Source organism: Bos grunniens, chromosome 21 (assembly GCF_055505025.1).
Source record: "Bos grunniens cultivar Pamir isolate PY7600 chromosome 21, Bosgru_T2T1.0, whole genome shotgun sequence".
Classification (NCBI taxonomy): domain Eukaryota; kingdom Metazoa; phylum Chordata; class Mammalia; order Artiodactyla; family Bovidae; genus Bos; species Bos grunniens.
Genome location: NC_141185.1, coordinates 37123776 through 37143746, shown reverse-complemented (window position 1 = coordinate 37143746; position 19971 = coordinate 37123776). Strand labels below are relative to the sequence as shown.

General features: G+C 39.9%; 1 protein-coding gene across 6 annotated transcripts in view; it reads left to right on the top strand.

The window, feature by feature from the left end:
• The window catches only part of SIN3A (SIN3 transcription regulator family member A), a 66837-nt gene that overhangs the window by 18645 nt on the left and 28221 nt on the right, over positions 1–19971 (top strand). For 5 of the 6 annotated variants that reach the window (XM_086363877.1, XM_086363880.1, XM_086363878.1 and 2 more), the window contains exons 2-10: positions 2847–3068; positions 8081–8257; positions 12247–12353; positions 13025–13307; positions 14326–14577; positions 15152–15304; positions 15437–15595; positions 17438–17527; positions 19473–19591. In XM_086363877.1, the coding sequence (XP_086220003.1) occupies positions 2880–3068; positions 8081–8257; positions 12247–12353; positions 13025–13307; positions 14326–14577; positions 15152–15304; positions 15437–15595; positions 17438–17527; positions 19473–19591 (1529 nt within the window). In that variant the 5' untranslated portion in view covers positions 2847–2879. Of the gene's footprint in view, positions 1–2846; positions 3069–8080; positions 8258–12246; positions 12354–13024; positions 13308–14325; positions 14578–15151; positions 15305–15436; positions 15596–16523; positions 16654–17437; positions 17528–19472; positions 19592–19971 lie in introns of those variants that run through there. The other variant, XM_086363881.1, reaches the window with a different exon arrangement.

Here is a 19971-nt window from a genome sequence, read left to right as displayed (position 1 = left end):
ATTTGGGGGTTTTTTTTTCTTTTGCTGTACTGTGTGACTTGTGGGATTTTAGTTCCCCAACCAGGGATTGAACCCAGGCCCCTCAGCAGTAAGGGGCCGAGTCCTAACTACTGGACCACCAGGGAAATCCTGGATTGATGGATTTACAACTGGATTGGATTTGCAGTTGAAGCCAACCATTTTAAAAGCAGTGTAGACTGGATGGGAGAGAGGCTGGAAGGTGTTGGTAACAAAGGACGATAAGGTCCCAAAATGAGGGGTTGCCTGTATGACTAGGGGAGAAGCAATTGATTTGAGAATCATTTCGGGAATAGAATTAAGAGTGACAATTGTTAAAGAAGCAAAGGGCAGTTCACAGAAAGTACAGACCTTGGGCAGCCTCTTCAGTATCATAGAGATGGTCTGGAAGGCAAACTCTAGAGGCAAATTAAGTTAACTACTTTATAGAATCACAGTCACTTTATAAAGGAAATGATATTTTAATAGCTAAAAGATAGGACATGATCTCAGAATAAAGCATAGTTCTCTAATACTTAACCTTTGGAAAATTCACTGCAGCCTCCTCCCCCTTCTTTTTCATCTCCCCATAGACTTGTCCACAGACCAGCATTTGGGAATAGCTTCCCAGGTGGGGCGGTGGTAAAGAAGCTGCCTGCCAATCCAGGTGATTCAGGTTCAATTTCTGAGTCAGAAAGGGCCTCTGAAGAAGGAAATGGCAACCCCCTCCAGTATTCTTGCCTGGAGAATTCCATGGACAGAAGGGAGCTAGGCGGGCTACAGTCCATGGGATGGCAAGGAGTTGGACATGTCTAGTGTGCACGCACAGAGTAGTCTAATTACATCCTTTTGCAAATAAGAAGACAGGACCAAAGTTACATAGCTTCAAGTCAGTTCAGACTAGAATCCAGGTCTTGACAGGTACTCTAGTTTTTTTTCCATAGTCTGTGCCTTGATCTTCTGATCTAAATTTGGTTTTCCATTTATGAGGTATTGACTGGCTTTTGGTTCTGGGGATTAATCTCAGGTGTGTTTAAGCATCTAGGTTCCACGCCAGTAGAACCCAAGATCAAACTGTGATCTAGATCATGGGTTTTACATAGAAGTAACAGCCAAAAAGTCTTTAAGACTTTTTACTCTGTCCATTTATTAGACTTACTCCCAAATAGGTTGAGATTGAGTGTTCATAGTTGACTGGTAGTTCTTAAGTACCAAATAGCATGTGTAAGTCTATATTTCTAACTTATTATGTCTTAAAAATTTTGAAATACTGTGCTAAATATGCTACTTCATACTAAAAAGCCTAGGAAGACATAATCAGTTAAGACATTTTAAATTATTTCCCCTCGGCAGCCATCAGCAGTATGTTTTCAACTCCAGTTAACTGAATTCAACATATTATCATATAAATTTGGGAGACAGTCCTTTGATCTAAATTTATAGTCAATAGGAACTTCCTGGTGATTAAGTGGTTAAGACTCCACGCTTCCTATGCAGAGGGCTTGGGTTCAATCCCTGGTAGGGGGACTAAGATCTCATATCCCTCACAGCAAAAAATACAGTATCATCAGCAGAAAGATTAATTATGGCTTGAGATTTACAGAAAGATAATATTGAAAATGGCTGGCTTGCAGATGAAACAGTTGTGCTCCTGTGTCAGAGGCTAACTTAGGTTTGTGAGAGTGTGAGAACAACCCAAGACGCCCTTTCAGGGGCGAGCACCCTTGTGACAGGCATGCTGAAGATGATGGCGAGGCTGGAGAAGAGGGGAAGCAGCCTCGAGGTGAAGCAGCCTTGAGGAGTCCTTGTGAGGAGTGCTTCCCCTCACGGCAAGCACACTCCCCGGGAAGTGAGGAGAAGAGATTTGGGTGTGTTTAGAAAGTAGGTAACCCACTCCCCGCCCCCCCCACCCCCCGACTTTAAAAAGAATCTTGCTTTAGATGGAAAGGGAGTGGCTTGTGAAGTCTATTACTGTATTTTTAATCTTCTCACCACAGCAGCGGTATCTTTCTTAAGCTATGTTTTGTGACCAGAAAAGTGGTAGGGCTTGGCCCCATTTTGTCTTTGGCTGACTAGAGCTCTCTTTCTTATTGATATGCTTGTATTAATGATACCAATGTTGGAAAAGCTCCGAAAAGACCCATCTGGATTCCTGGCCAGAGTGTTACTAGACTTAGTGTGCTGCGGGAAAGGAAGTATTCCCGTCCAGGGGGATTATTAAACTGGGGGGTTCTGGAATCACTTTAGGATTTGAGAATATAAGGAGAAACCTTATTAATGGTCAGTTTCAACCTTATTTCATTTTTGAAGAAATAAATTTACATGGAAGGAGGAGCTTATTGGGATGTACATAGTTTCTTGAATTGGCAAGTTTACAACCATTGTCCTCTTACTACTGGCCTAGTATTCTTTCTGTGATACCATTTAATTGTTGAAACATTTCATACTTTAAAAATTAGACCACAATTATAGTGCTAGCTTTTGAGAGGAGTTAGGAAGAAACACTTGAATGTTTTTAGAGCTGGTGAATAATTAATATTAGGGATGATGGCACTTGAGAAAACCAGAGAATAAAGAAAGCTGTATTTGTGTGTTTCTAAATTGGAGGCTATTTTTCAACTCTGCAGTATCAAGGTAATTCAAACTGGGTTATTATTTACATTTTTGTCTCTCGGCTATCGGTCCACTGTTGGGAGTGTGTGGTCCCCATGCACTTAAACTACCCGGTGATCATCTCTAGATGCAGTAGACAGTCACTGACTCCAGGAGTTGAACTTTTGGATAACTGGTTGTACACGTTATATTGGAGTGCGAATTGGTTTGCATGTGGTTGCTTTTGGTTTCTGCAGGTTTTGTAGTGCATCCCTGAGCATGAGCGCAGAATGAAGCGACGTTTGGATGACCAGGAGTCACCGGTGTATGCGGCCCAGCAGCGTCGGATTCCTGGTAGCGCAGAGGCTTTTCCTCACCAGCACCGGGTGCTTGCCCCTGCCCCTCCCGTGTATGAAGCGGTGTCTGAGACCATGCAGTCAGCCACAGGGATTCAGTACTCTGTGACACCCAGTTATCAGGTAAGCTGGAGCCCAGCAAGGGACTAGGGTGAAGGAGGAACACTGGTGATTCATCCAGTTACAGAGTTTTTATTAAATATTCAGGTATTAAAAATCTATTTATGGGCTATATGTAAGGTATAAAAAATAATGTAAACAATGTACACTTGTGTATTTACCACACACATTTTTTTTAAAAGAGTGTTGTTGTTGTAACCTTTAAGTTCATCCTGAATTTCCGTGGTCCCTTTTGCTTCAATAAAGTTGTTTAGTTTGGGTATTTTTGAACTTGTATCTAAAGTAAAAATGTATATTTTCTTCTTTGATTCATTTTTTTTAACCCATTCTTTGTGGAAACGGCAACCCACTCCAGTATTCATGCCTGGAAAATCCCATGGACCGAAGAGCCTGGTGGGCTACAATCCATGGGGTCGCAAAGAGTCGGACACGACTGAGCGACTTCTGTGTGTATGTGTGTTTCCTAAGACTTACCCATTTTCATGTATGTGACCAATTAAGTAGAATTTTCGCTTGGTTATGAATTACATGAATATATTCAATTAATTTATCCATTCTTCTGTTGATAGAATATCAAGCTGTTTCCAGACTTTTCCTGTTAGGGGCTTCAGTGAGTGTTCGCAGGTTTTCCTAGTGCAGTGGTACTCACAGCGGCAATCCCCGGTGAGATAAGCTTGCACCAGACTGTGAGCTGGTGCGGTACATATTTTATCAAGAAGGTCTTGCTATGGAAACTAAAAAAAAAGGCAGTGGAATTAAACAGCATGTTTATTAGTGAAGTAGGTGGTTTGCATTCTGGTGCAAGCTGCTTATTTTTGCAGACCATTCTGGAGGTCTGCTTATTTAACTTATATGCAGAGTACATCATGAGAAATGCTGGGCTGTATGAAGCACAAGCTGGAATCAAGATTGCTGGGAGAAATATCAATAACCTCAGATATGCAGATGACACCACCCTTACGGCAGAAAGTGAAGAATTAAAGAGCCTCTTGATGAAAGTGAAAGAGGAGCATGAAAAAGTTGGCTTAAAGCTCAACATTCAGAAAACTAAGATCATGGCATCCAGTCCCATCACTTCATGGCAAATAGATGGGGAAACAGTGGCTGACTTTATTTTTTGGGGGCTCCAAATTCACTGCAGATGGTGATTGGCAGCCACGAAATTAAAAGACGCTTACTCCTTGGAAGGAAAGTTATGACCAACCTAGACAGCATATTAAAAAGCAGAGACATTACTTTGCCAACAAAAGTCCATCTAGTCAAGGCTATAGTTTTTCCTGTGGTCATGTATGGATGTGAGAGTTGAACTATAAAGCTGAGCACCAAAGAATTGATGCTTTTGAACTGTGGTGTTGGAGAAGACTCTTGAGAGTCCCTTACACTGCAAGGAGATCCAACCAGTCCATCCTAAAGGAGATCAGTCCTGGGTATTCATTGGAAGGACTGATATTGAAGCTGAAACTCCAATACTTTGGCCACCTAATGCGAAGAGCTGACTCATTTGTAAAGACCCTGATGCTGGGAAAGATTGAGGGCAGGAGGAGAAGGGGGTGACAGAGGATGAGATGGTTGGATGGCATCACCGACTTGATGGTCAAGGGTTTGGGTAGATTCTGGCAGTTGGTGATGGATAGGGAGGCCTGGCGTCCTGCGGTTCATGGGGTCGCAAAGAGTAGGACACGACTGAGCAACTGAACTAAACTGCAGGTCTGAGGACACAGTAGGAAGTTTGAGTGTCTAGGAGAGGGTTTGCTGGGCCATAGGGTGCATACATTTTCACCTTTAGCAGGTAACGTCAAATTGTTTTTCAGAGCTGTCCCACGTTTATTTCTATTTACTCCAGCACTGTATATTCCTGTCATTGCATATCCTGATCAACACTGATCATTTATCTCGTGTCTGTTCACTCTTTTTTGTAAAAATATAAATTTGTGTTTTGCCCTTTTTAATTATGAAAGTAAATGTCACGGTTTAAAAAAAAAAGATATAATGTGACTTTCTCCTCTGAGCCCTCAGACTTAACCCCACTGGGTGCATTTCTCGGGTATTCAGAGTTTTCTCTGCATATGCAGGCATGTTTATTTACCTTTCTAAGTATTTAGATGCACTTCCCTCTTTGCATAATTTAGGCCATACAGTGTATACTGTTCTGTTATTTCTTTGCACTTAATATGTAGTGGACAACTTGCCACTTGAATATATGTATAGATCCAAATAATTAAAAAATATATTTATATATATATATATTTATTTACTCGTCTGCTCCAGGTCTTAGCTGCAGCGTGTGGGATCTTTAGTTGTGGCATGTGAGCTCTTAGTTGTGGCATGTGGGATCTAGTTCTCTGAGCAGAGATTGAGCCTGGGCCCCTGCATTGGGAGCTTGGAGTCTTAGCCACTGGACCACCAGTGCACATCCCAAGTAATTTTTAAAAAATCATTGCCTATATAATATTCCATTCCAGGTCAGTCAGAACCATAACTTATGTAACTAGTCTAGAGAGGCACAGGTTGGGCTGGCACAGGAGTTCCCTGGTAGCCTGGTGGTTAGAATTCTGGGTTTGCACTGCTGTGGCACGGATTCAGTCCCTTGTCAAGGAACTAAGCCCCTGCAAGCCATGTGGTGCAGCCAGAAAAAATAAAGTAAAAATGAAAAAAATAAAAAGGTTTGGCTGGTACTGGTAATATAAATTGGTTTAATCTTCCTTGAGAGCGAGTTGATAGTTTGTATCAAAGTTGTTATTTTTTTACCTAGCAATTCCATATCTAGGAATTTATAAGAAAACAGTCAAGGAAGAGGGAAAGCTGGATGAAGTAGGAAATGGTAATTCCTTAGCTGTCACTCCTCCTAGTGCCTTTGTATGGGGCCGGGTGGGGCAGTCAGAGGACTGCTACAGATCACATCGTTAGATTAGGACTTGGAGGAAAGGAAGGTGGCGTGTTTTCCTTGGGTGATTACTTTCGTCTGAACTAGTTCACGACTTTCTCCTACACCTGGGATAATCACATTTATTCCTATACCAGAAACTATAATGTGCTCTTATAAAACCAGCCATCACAAATATTTGTAAATGCTAGTTAAGTCTTAGAAAAACCCGTTCAGTATATGCATGTTATAATATTAAAAGCTCAGAAACATATAACTCTTCTTACAAGTGTTAGAGCTTTCCGAATCGTCTAGTTTCTTTTTACTTCTAATGTTTATTGTTTCTGTGGATTTGTAAACAGTTGCTCTATTTCCCACCTTCTGCTCTGCCCAGGGTAATCTTTGTAAATCTGTGGGGACTTGGGGAAAAAACATTCTTAAGTTGTAGTACTTAGTTTACATTGTTTTAAAGTGTCATATTATTTAGTCTCCTTACCTTGGAGATGTGGCATATCAGGTGTATTGTCCTTAGTTATTTTCTGTAGTGATTAAAGTTCTGAAATAGGAAAATTTTTAAAGCTTTGGAAATTTTATATAACACTTCTTGCAATAGAAATAGAAGGAAAGGGTTCTGTACTTCTATTTTAACCCTAACCTTTAAGAGGACAAGAGAGAATAGATAAGAAATATGTTTCATGTTAGACCACGAACAGGTTGGAAAATTTAAAAATTCTTTATTTTAAAATAGTAAATGAGGGGAATTACCTGAGTCCTAGTCCAGTGGCTAGAGACTTGGAGTTTTCACTCCAGGAACAAATAAGAATATACAGAATAAATAAAATAAAAATATTCTATAACCTTACCATCACAAAATAAAATGGTCACATTTTACTATATATTTGTTGTCTAGGATTTAAAATGTTACTGTGTTTTTTCCTGAATGTTAATTTATGCCAGTATAGTTGATTTGCAGTGTTGTGTTAGTTTCAGATGTACAGCACAGTGCATGTGTGTGTGTGTACAGGATTCTTTTCCATTACAGTTTATTACCAGATGCTGAGTATAGTCCCCTGTGCTATACAGTAGGTCTTTGTTGGTTATCTGATTTATATATCAGATCAGATCAGTCGCTCAGTCGTGTCTGACTCTGTGACCCCATGAATCGCAGCACGCCAGGCCTCCCTGTCCATCACCAACTCCCGGAGTTCACTCAGACTCACGTCCATCGAGTCAGTGATTCCATCCAGCCATCTCATCCTCTGTCGTCCCCTTCTCCTCCTGCCCCCAATCCCTCCCAGCGTCAGAGTCTTTTCCAATGAGTCAACTCTTTTCATGAGGTGGCCAAAGTACTGGAGTTTCAGCTTTAGCATCATTCCTTCCAAAGAAATCCCAGGGTTGATCTCCTTCAGAATGGACTGGTTGGATCTCCTTGCAGTCCAAGACACTCTCAAGAGTCTTCTCCAACACCACAGTTCAAAAGCATCAATTCTTCTGCGCTTGTATGTGTATATGTTAATTCCAAACTCCTAATTTATCCTTAGTATATTATATATACTGCCTTGTGTAATGTGCTTTAAAAAATTATTTAAAAGTTTAAATCCATATGCAACACATGAATACATTCAGTTTATGGATTGTGAACATTTTTAAGTGTTAAAATATTTGCCTCTCTATCAGTGGTATTCAAACTGTAGTCCACAGATGGTTGATGTGAATACTTTCATACTAGTCTGTAATGAGATAAGTACAGAAATGGAGTGTTTAGAAACTTCTTTAGTAATTGGACATTGTAATTTTGTGTCTGTAGAACCTTGTAATAAAAAATAGGGGCTTATGTATTTTTATCTCACATTATATATAGTAATTCATTTTTATTGTATTTCATAAAAGTAGTAGTCCATGAAGAATCGGAACTTAAGAAACAAGAAAAACTGGTCCTTTGCCACAGATAGTTTGAGATATACCAAGCTATATAATTTTTAATAGCTGTAGAATTCTGCTATAAGATGGGTGGGCTATAATTTTTTCACCAATTCCCTTTTGTGGGAAATTTGGGTTTCTGGTAATCTTTTCTGTGTGTGTGTTCGTTAGAGGCATTTGGGGAAGAATGCACAGGCCTTGAAGCTTCTCATCAGTGTTTTGTCCGTTCTAGGTTTCAGCAGTGCCGCAGAGCTCTAGCAGTCATGGGCCCACCATCGCAGCGGTGCATAGCAGCCATCATCACCCCACTGCTGTGCAGCCCCACGGAGGCCAGGTGGTCCAGAGCCACGCTCATCCAGCTCCACCAGTTGCACCAGTGCAGGGACAGCAGCAGTTTCAGAGACTCAAGGTGGTGTTCTGCCCCTTCCATTTCTCTCTTAGCAGGCAACATTGGCTTCAGCTTGTTACTAGTGGTGTTACAGCTGTTCACAGTAGGCCGGGGGGTGAATGACAAGAAGTCTTCCTTTGTTTTTGTTTTGAAACCTATTTATATTTCCTGTCTTAGCACCTTGTGCCTGATCCAGAGAATACACTCAAGAGATGTTTTGGGGATGAATGTGTGGTGTTCAAACGTTCCAGGATTGAGGAGCTATTTTCATATGAAATAATGTCCATTTTTTGGATGCCTGCTTTTGAACTCTTTAGTTCTTAGCATGGAATAAGGTTTTATTAACATACACATGGTTGACTACAGTCCTGTATGGTAAATGGAGCCAAGTATTATGGTTTAATCTTATTCTTTATGACTAGCTGAATTGGCTAGCATCATCAAGTCCATCCTTAGTAAATCACATGCTCCTTTGGGGAAACCATTATGAAGTTTGGGAAAGGCTATCGTTGTAAATAAAAAGTCAGTGTTTTCATCTGATCTACCGGGTATAGATCTACTGTAGGTTTTCAACACTTTGAAATTCATGAGGCATCTGTGGAGAAATGAAACTTTCATTTCCAGCTAACCTTCTCTCTCTGTTTACTTGAGGCTTACTTTTCCAAATGTGTGATTATGGTAGTAAGTTTTCCAGATTTCTTTTTTTTCCCCTAGTTTTTATATAAAATTTGAAATCAACTGCAAGAAGTATAAAACTGAAGACCTATAAAGAGATAAGATGTTGGATCTTTATTTGGTCATACAATTGTAATTATATCAAGTAGCTTGCAAGTAGGAATGAACAATGTACCCTTAAAAGACACATCATGTGTAGCAGATATTTCATCTCTCTCATTTTTTGGTACTTAATCTAGTTCTCCCTGACTCCTGCCCTCATTGTTTGGGTTCTCAAGAACTTTAACATTGGCCTAAAGAAATTAAATGTTGCATAAATAAAAGCACACCAAAGCTAAGCTATATAGAGGGATTTTGTGAAATTTACTCTGTATATTAGCTTAAGTCATTACGAGTTGACTATGCATAAACATAGTCCTAAAGAGAGTAGAAATTATCTGGGCCTGGAACTTTACTCTGGGCTCTGTCTTTGGGAAAATATTTATAAGCTATATCAATGTTTTCCTTAAAACATTTTTACTCTCTGTTTGTAGAGTGGTGGCTGTATACAAAAATGTATTATTGTTACAGACTTAGCACTTCACTGAGTCCTGAAAAAAATGTTTAAGTTGGTTTGGTGTGACTAAATTCCATATTAATATTGTATTCAGCAATTAATACCTTAATGTTGCAAAAGCACCTATAACTTACTTATTAAACTAACAAAAAATATATATTTATTTCTGTATCCTTTTTCCAGTCAGCCCTGTCAAAGCATAGCACCTATTTTATTCTCCTTCCTCACTTGGCTATGAGTATATAGAGTGTGCTTTGTATGTTTTACAGGTGCTGTCAAGGAAGCAAGAAAGGGCTTTAGAGTTGGGGTTATAGAGTGAGTCACAGGTCCAGTTAGGTGTTCTTGCTCTGTTCTCTTAGTTACAAGCTCCTGAATGTGATTCCTGAACATAATAACTTGTTGAATTTCCTTTCTAACAAGGAGAGGTAAAATGGTTTCTTGTGCCTCCATGTAATTTCATTTAATATTCTCATATTGCTTGCCATTTTGGGGTCAGTCTTAAAATGTTTTACAAGCATTTGAACCAACTTCAATAAACCATTTATATTCTATAATAAGGAAATGTTCAGTGAGAACTCTTAGCTTATTTCATACTTCAACATTGTCTATACTTTCTTCTTTGTCTTTGGCAGATTGATGACAAGGAAGATTTGAATAATTTGAGACATGCTTGGTGTGATTTAGTTATTTGTTGAATGCCAGCAGCATACATATTTGGCACATATTTAGCAAGTTCTCTTTACAGTTGTTTGCTTGTCTCCCCAACAAGATTGTGAACTTCAGGAGGTTGGGGACTTTACTAATAAATGCCTGTTGAAGTGAGCCAGGAAGATGCATCAGCAGAATCTGAGACCTTCCCCACATGCCTCCTTAAACCTGTAGCTTTCAAATGATTTGTTCCAAGTTGTGTTCTTCTAAGTAATGATTTCTAGAACTGTATACATGCTTTTATAAAAGAGTTGTGCTATACTAATTTTTAAACAGTGGTTCATTATGACCTGTACCTTTTTCTTCCAGACACACATACATCACATATACTTTCCTTCTTCAGGTTTCAGCATTTTTGCTCTCTGTGTATTTATTATATTACACCATAGGGTGCTTGTTTTTGTTTCTGATTTTTTGTATGTTTATTTTTGATAACTCTTCTGTTGTGACTGTAAATACTATTCTTCATTATCTTCCAAAGTCTTTCCCTTCTGCAAACTTACTGAGTTTTAGGTTCCATCAATTTGGTCACTAATGAAACATTTCAATATGGAAAATTGTGAATATTGAATTTCAACAAAAATTGTCATGTTATTTATAAAGTACCAAAAGACCAACCTCCAATGAGTTGGTATTGACCAGGTATACACACTGTGCTCTGGCAGCACAAATGCTCTCATTAACCATGGCTATAAGTGGAAGTTGGGGCAACTCTTGACCTGCTGCTCTTTAATGGCCTATTTGATCATAAAGATTCTGTTTCACAATATGTCACCAGAGTAGTGCTTGTCAAATCAGATGTTTACTTGTGAAACTTTACTAAACTTGATGTTATAGAATTAAAAATAATCCCAGAGTATGTAGGATACACCTAGTGGGCAGTTCCCTTAGATATCTCCTGAGTAACTAAAACTTAAGTTATCCTAGATCACACTTGTAACTTTGTAGCCCTTCAAACTTGTTCCTCTTTGTGAATGCCCACATGGTATATAATTTAGTGAATGCCCTCTCTGCCTTATCTTCCATGTACAGTCAGTCAGCTCCAAAACCCTGTCACTTCTGTCTCCTAAAAAGCTTTTGAATCTGTCCAGTTCTCTCTTTTTGTTTGGTCAGTACTATAATTTATGCCACTCCTGTTCACACATCAGTTAATCTTATAGCATGACTGGTTTTCCTACCTCCTCTTCATCGTCTATTTTTCCTGCACCAACTCGTTCTCAACACTGTAGCCAAATTGATACACTAAAGTGCAGATGATAAAAATCTGAATTGCTTTCTAACAAGATCCTTTCAGAATCTAGATCTTGCATTGTCTCCTGTGTTATCTCTTATCATTCTTCCTACCACCATTTCTTCTTTTCACCACAGATCCTCTAGCCAAACTAAACTGTTTTCACATTTCCACATATACCAGATGGTGTCCCGTCTGCAGTTTTGCCCTTGCTGCTTCCTCTGACTTTCTTCATGGGTCTTCATTTTTGCTAACTTGTACTCATCCATAAGACTCAGTTTAGACACCATTTATTAAGGAAGCCCTCCGGTATGTCCCCATAGGTTGGTTGATTGGTTTATTTTCTTGTGTGTGGAGGGGTGCCCTTCCCATGTGCTCTCTGGGCATTTGGTGACTGCCCACTTGCCCACTGTGTTATGACTCCCAACTGGATGTGGAATGAACTTCTGTACAGCAGGGCATACCGTGGCTTGTTTGTCATTAATTCCTTGGGACCTCACGTTGGGCCTGGCCTAGCATCTGTTGTTGCTTCTTAGTAAATATTTGTGAAATGAATAAATGAATGAATAAGTGAATGACATATGGATGTGATTATCCTTCACTAATAATTCTATGCAAAACTATTCAAAGCAAGGTTACAGATTTTATGAGTTAATTTTAATTTTAAGCTTGAGTTATATTACTGGTACACATATTAATTTTTAGTGTTTTTAATGTATGTTTACTATATGTTTCTATTTCATTTAATATGCTGATTTTATTTAGGTATAAATCAGTCTTTTAGAAGTAATTCTTGGCTGGCTTTTCTCTTAATAACCTTGAGATTTGTCCCTGCCTCAGGTGGAGGATGCACTGTCCTACCTTGACCAAGTGAAGCTGCAGTTTGGTAGTCAGCCTCAGGTCTACAATGACTTCCTTGACATCATGAAGGAGTTTAAATCTCAGAGGTAAAAGATACATGTGGTTGTACTCGAGAATTTTGCTTGTTATGTTGGTTCTGGAAGGAGGATATAGCTTATTCTCATCCGCTGAATGATAAAGGGCTCTTTGGAGGGAGTTGTGCTTTTATTTCCATGGGTCATGTTTTTGTTTTATATATTGTATAAAAATTAAAGGCCCAACACCTTTATTTTTTGCATACTGATAAATTTTTCTTAGTACTTAATCTCAGTCAGGGAAGTAAACTGGTAATGATTAGGCTACTTGCTTTTTGGATTAGCTTAAGATACCCTAATATTCTGGCGTGGTTCACTATTATAAAAGAGTAACTCATCTGAACAATGTATATAGATACATGATGATTTATACTGGTGTATCAGGGGTTGGGTCTTGCATGGCAATTGGAGTTGAAGACTTACTGCCTGGGTATCTGCTTGATAGGACTGGTAGCATGCTTGAATGTCTGTTCTGTTTAAAATTTTGACCAAGCCTCTTTGGTTATGAAGATAAATGGCTTTGAATTTCAGAGGTCTTTGGGTGTGGTTAATTTTGTAATATTCAGGTTGATTTTTATTTTCCTGTGTAGAGAACCTAGTGGAATGTGAATTTTGTCTTGCCAGAGTGCTTTGTCAGGCTTGCCACTTTAATATTTGTGTTTCTTTTCTTTTTTTTTAATTAGCATCGACACTCCAGGAGTGATTAGTCGCGTGTCCCAGCTGTTCAAAGGCCACCCTGACCTGATCATGGGCTTCAATACCTTCTTGCCCCCTGGCTACAAGATTGAGGTGCAAACCAATGACATGGTGAATGTGACAACTCCTGGCCAGGTTCATCAGATCCCAACCCATGGCATCCAGCCCCAGCCTCAGCCACCACCCCAGCATCCTTCCCAGCCTTCAGCCCAGTCAGCCCCAGCACCTGCCCAGCCAGCTCCTCAGCCCCCACCTGCCAAAGTCAGCAAGGTGAGCACTTGGAAAACTCTGCACCATGTGAAATGCATCCCTAGAAAGAACCCTCCTTTGACATTTTCCCTTCGTATATAAGGCTTAGGTAGATAACACAAGTTTAAATTTCATCAGAGAAGATGCAAGTCACATTCCTATAAAGTGGCTCACATTTACACACCACGTAGTTATATATCTATTTAAGTCTACACATCGGCAACGTACATGGACTCTCTTGCCCCCAACTTCTGCTGTTTGAACCCATGAGCATCCCAAGAAGTGACAGCTTTGTGTAATAGTACTTTGATAACACAGGCAGAAATAGTCAGCTTACACTGTTTTCTGCATGGTCATCATTTTACAAAAGTTACTCTGTTTACCAGATTAGACCATGCCAAGCTAAGCAGAAGATCTTGATGATGATGAGGTGTTCTTAGTATAGAACTCTACTGATACAGTAGCCATTAGTCACATATGGCTATATTTAAATTTAAATTAATTAAAATAAATTTAGTTTTTCAGTTGCACCAGCTACATTTCAAGTGCTCACTGGTTTCGTGTGGCTAGTGGCTATTGTGCAAAATAATGCAAATAAAGAACATTTCCATCACCTCAGAGAGTCTGTTGGGCAGAGTTGGTTTAGAAGACTTTATGTGGGGTTAACTGCAGCAATTGAATTGTCTTTTTTGACATTAAAGATCTATGTAGAATAAGGTTTTTTCCTATTCTGTTTGCACCTGTTGAGCAAGTAAGCTTAAAAATTACGTATGAAAATTCTTCCCTGTAATTGGAGATGTCGCCCACTTTTAAGATTGTGTTTAGAAAACTTAAGGCTGGAATTTTTGTATTAGAATGTGTGAACCCTCTGCTCTTGCCACCCCTGCTCAGTGTGATCTGAGCTGGGCTAAGATGGCCTAGCCAGAGTGAATAAAGTATATATGTTAATCAGACACCTTGTTTCTCTTTACTTTGAACTTTCTTTCCTGTGTTAAACCATCTGTATTCCTGAGGAGAATAAAGACTTTTTTCTTTTTAGCCTTCCCAACTACAAGCACATACTCCAGCCAGTCAGCAGACTCCCCCACTCCCACCATACGCATCCCCACGTTCTCCACCTGTCCAGCCTCATACACCAGTGACAATCTCGTTGGGAACAGCCCCGCCCTTGCAGAACAATCAGCCTGTGGAGTTTAACCATGCCATCAACTATGTTAATAAGATCAAGAACAGGTTCCAGGGCCAACCAGACATCTACAAAGCGTTCCTGGAGATTTTGCACACATATCAGGTAAGACAGTTGCCCTTCCAGCCTGTCTTAACCAGGTTGCCTTCTGGGAACAACTAGTCTGAGAAGAACTAGTTATTCTGGACACAGTTGTGTCCACTAATTCTTACTGGTAGTTAACCAGTTAGAAATTGTGATGTGAGTTTGTAAAGCCAGTTTGATTTACCTGACTTTAATTGCCTTGTAGCAGCCAGTTAGGATTTTTAAAGTCACTGCTCTGTGAAACAGTGCTGTTTATCTGAAAGTTTAAAGAATGATTTGTGTAATATAGTTAAAGTACAATATAGAAGGAGAAATTTCTCTAATATTTTGTGTTTTATCAGTCGGTAGTGGTCCCCTGAGCATTCACATATACTGCCCTGGTTTTCGAAAGGAATTGTCAGCCACCATCTTCCACTCCTTTCTCAACTTCAAAGCTTGAAGCCAAAAACAAGTGCTAAGAACATAGACTTTCCTCCTAACTGCGGTCCAAATAGATAACATACAAAGCCAGACATCTCAGAAGGTGTGCAAAAGCAAGTCATTCAAAACAGTGCCCCTTTAATATGATCTCTTCCCATTTGCAATTTCCTATCAGAAAGAGCAGCGAAATGCCAAGGAAGCTGGAGGAAACTACACTCCAGCGTTGACTGAGCAGGAGGTGTATGCCCAGGTGGCTCGTCTTTTTAAAAATCAGGAAGATCTGTTGTCAGAATTTGGACAGTTCCTACCAGATGCCAACAGCTCTGTGGTAAGTTATTTAGAAGAACTACCCAATTGAGAATGGTTGTGATGTTAGGAAGCTGGAATCAGAAGGAGACTTTTTCGAAATGATAACTTGCTTTTATAAGAGCACTCATCTCTTTCATGTGTTCTTAATTAGCTTTTAAGCAAAACAACTGCTGAGAAGGTCGATTCCGTGAGAAATGACCACGGAGGCACGGTGAAGAAACCTCAGCTGAACAACAAGCCACAGAGGCCCAGCCAGAATGGCTGCCAGATTCGCAGGCACTCTGGAACAGGGGCCACCCCTCCAGTGAAGGTGAGGAGGGCACAACTGCTCGTTGTGACTTTCAGGAACGGTAGTAGCAGACAGTGTGCAAGGCTGACACTTGGATCCTGGATATTTGAAGTTAGTTGGTGTATGTCACATAAACTCAGTGCGAAGCTTTTTATCTGGCCCTGTGAAGGAATGTTAGAGTACTAATTGCTCCGATTACTTTTGAGTTCTTACAGGTTTTCTTTATAGTTACTCCCTTCTTTGTTATTAGCTCTCATCTATTTCTTTGTTTCCTGCCAAGGGTTTCTGAGACTTAATTTGTCCTGCCTTGTACTAAGAAAGAAGCTGATTAAATTGATAACTGTTTCCAAAATAAGTCAGTGGTCTCTGAGGTCCTCTTGTGAGTAAAGTGCAAATGCTTTGTGGGATCTCCTTGGTCTAGAGGCCTGTCCTGCCCAAGGTTCTTTGTTGGATTGCCAGATCTTATCTGTATCATCTTAATCTCCAGGGAAGGACCTTGGGGGTGCAGCAGAAGGCGGTCTTAAACTCCTGTTAGTGACTTAAACCCTGATGATCTGCCTGCAGAAAGCTGAGCCCACTCTCCCTCATTGACGTAGGGCAGCAGTGCTAGGGAGTGGGCTCTGTGTATGCATTGAATGTTGCTTCAGTGAATTATGAAGCTGTATATGATGTTGAAGAGGTAGATAGTCTTTAGAATTTAAAGAAGAACAAAAGCTAGTGGGATATCTTCTGGTAAGAAGTGACTGGTAAATAAGCAAATACCCACTAAGAGTGACCTGTAAGGTGCTGACACTTTTGAAGGGCTGTTGAACTATTTTTCCATGTTTGTAATGGTTTCTCCCTTTGAAACCAGCTGAACATAGTAATCGTGTATGTTTCTTCCCTTTAGTAAGGAGTTTTAGTAATACAAGTAGCAAGAATCAGGTCAGCAGATAGGTGCCAATCTTTGTCTCCTCCCACACTTGATTACCCGCAGGTGGAAATCCTATATTGGGAGATTAGGATTCCCTGTCTGTCTTTTCCTTAGGCAGTATAGGCAGAGGCTGTGGCTCTTAAGAGAATGCAGTCCAATGGCAAAGGTAAATGTGCTGCTTCTCCCGGACTGTGCATTTCTTCACAGGCAGTTGAGAGGTCATTTCTTTATAGTCAATTTTCTGCGTGGAGTTATGTATGACCCATTTATTTGCTTTAAAAGAGCAATCTTAAATTGGTCTGAGTGGATGTTACTGACAAGGTAGTTATTCCTTCTGTGAGGAAAATAAACTTTTTTTTCCCCCCCCATGGTTTTTTCAGTTGAACTATTTAAAGGTAAAGGTTAAAGATTGATTACTGTGTATTCCAGATATTTTTATAGCCTCTTCTGCCTCCACAGCTAGGAAGATAAAGCAATAGCATTTGGTTCCTAATAAAGTTACTTTTAGCCCATAGAAAAAAATAAGGATATTAATTCTAACATCGCAGTAATGCTGTGACCATTTATGGAAAGAGTTATTGGCAAGTAGAATGACCTGTGAACCTCTAGGGGGGAATGACAGGCAATCTGAGAAATAGGGAAGATGAGTAGAAATCTTTTGTAAAGCAAGTTAGTGACTTGAATTCTCTCATTTGTTGTGAATTATTAATCAGTGGTGGTCAGGGATGGAACCTTAGAACAGAGATGATAATAAAACTCAGGGGATTCCCTGGCAGTTCAGTGGTTAGGATTCGGCCCTCTCACTGCCGGAAGCCCAGGTTCAGTATCTGGTTGGGGAACAAAGATCCCACTATGGGGCACAGCCAAGAAAGCAAAAACAGAAAAGAACAAAAAGCCTAGAGAAACCCTCTCTTTGAATCTTACATGTTTATATTTTTCCTTTTTTATAGAAGAAACCTAAACTGCTCAGCCTCAAAGATTCTTCTATGGCAGATGCCAGCAAGCATGGTGTAGGAACGGAATCATTATTTTTTGATAAGGTGAGTAATAAATGAAGTGGATTTGATTGAACCCGTGTCTCTCATGCCTCCTGTATTGGCATGCAGGTTGTTTACCACTAGCACCGCCTGGGAAGCCCTGCATCACTTTGAAAAACAATGCATCAAATTGGAAGACCCCTAATATTAGCTACTAATGCCCAAAGAAAATCACCTTGTCCCCAAGAAGATTTTGTTTTAGAGGCATCAAGCTGGTTAGGACTTTCTACTTTCTAACGTAGATTTCAAATTGTAGGTCCTTGCCATCTTTGAGAACTGTTAGCAGAACTAGAGAAATGGTAACACTGTTTGCTTTAATTTTGTGAAATAGTTTGCAGCAAAATATAGCATTTGCCTTGTGGAAAAAAGCTATAAAAGAAGTGTATGATATTACTCTCTAAAACTACTGCGCTCCTATTGTAGATACCCAGGTGTATATAGTGAAGCATGTCAGTGCACCAATTGTCGAGGACTTAAAATGATTTGTAACCTTCTGATTGCTTGTGAAACTTATTTGTGGTATAAATATTGGGTCATGGGAATTCTGATTTAATTGTATGTTGTCAAAGCTCCCCAGGTGATTTTTTTTTTTTTTTTTTAAGTTTTGGTTGTGCTGGGTCTTTGTTGTCATGAGGGCTTTTCTTTAATTATGAGCAGGGGCTACTCTCTAGTTGCGATGCACGGGCTTCTCATTGCCGTGGCTCTCTTGTTTTGGAGCACTAGCCCCAGAGTGCGTGGACTCAGTAGTTGTGGCCCACAGGCTTAGTTTCTCTGAGGCATGTGGGATCTTCCCAGATTGTGGATCGAACCATGTTTCCTGCACTGGCAGGCGGATTCTTTACCACTGAGCCACCAGAAAAGTCCTGCACCTCTGGGTTTTTGTGAAAGGGCAAATCATTTAGCATCTCCATGATTGGTGCCTCCTGAGTCCATGGCTCTGATCTGAACCAATTTCTGAGGGCTGCCTGGGCACTTGGTGCTTGCTTTTGAGGCAATTGTAAAAGTCCATGTCACAGCCAATAGATAGCAAGGAAAGGGTGAGGGTGGGGGACTGAACAGTTAATTTTTAAAATAGGGATAGTGTTTGTTGTTGTTGTTGTTGTTTTCGAGGTACTTATTTCTTAGACATACTAAAAAAGTCTGGAGTTTGCTTGATAATTCAGGAAAATGCTTAGTGTTTTGGGTTATTAAAATTCTCAGCACTCTAAAGAAAGGAGAAATGAAGAAAGGAAACAGATCAAGTCAGAGAACAAAAGTACCTTATTTTAAAAGGTTATTAGTCAGGATTACCAGAGTTTGAAAAGAGTGTTGAATAGTTCTGTAAACATCCATTAGGCAAAGCAACAAAACCTTGGGCAACACTCTTACGGTTCAGAGAATCAGGCTTGTGAGAAGTAAATGTCTTATTTACTCCAGGATCTCTTTTTTCAGAATTTTTATTATAGGCATTTTTAAACATGTGAAATTAAAGAGAATGGTGAAATGACCCACGTGCACCTGTCATCCTGCCTCAGCAGGTCTCAGTTCCTAGCTGCTGGGCTTGTTTCATGTGTACTCTCGCCTACCCCAGGTTATTTGGAGACAAGTCTCATGTAATATATTATTTCACCCATAAGTACTAAGTTTTCTTTCTTTTTTTAATATTTGTTTATTTGGCTGCATCTGGTCTTAGTTGTGGCACGTGGGATCTAGTTCCCTGATCAGGAATCGAACCTGGTCTTCCTTCATTGGGAGCACAGAGTCTTAGCCACTGGACCATCAGGGAAGTCCCTAAGTTTCCTTTTTAAATGACTCCTTTTTTCAAACATAAGCATTAACACATCTAAAAAAAACAAAATTGATTCTTAATATTATCAAATAACAGTTCAAGTTTCCCCAGTCTTTTAAAAGCGATCCTGGATCTCTTGATTTCTCACTTAATTATTTTTCTTTCGGTTGTCTCCATAAGGTCCGAAAGGCTCTGCGGAGTGCAGAGGCCTATGAAAATTTCCTGCGCTGTCTTGTTATCTTTAACCAGGAGGTGATCTCTCGGGCGGAGCTTGTGCAGTTAGTCTCTCCATTCCTGGGGTAAGTGGAGTCAGGAGCTTGGCCCTGGTGCATGATATGAAAGTAAAATAAAATTTAGTTTGTGGGAGTATATGATAGACAAAACTAATTTGATTGTGGTGGGTCAGTTGACTCATAAAATGTTAGTGCTAAGAGAGTCCTCTGCAAAGTCTTCTAGTTCAGCTTTGGAGATGAAAAGATTGGTAGAGGGCACATTGGCCAAGACTAGTGGTCTCCTGATCCCCTGACCAATGTTGGATGTTTTATATAGACCAGTCTCTCCCAGGGTTCTAGAATCTTGACTTTGACAACCAAAGAATTATCTGAACTTTGAAACAATATTCTTGATTAGAAGAATGGCTGGTTATTGCCTTGTTTCAGGACAGTTCTTGCATCACCAC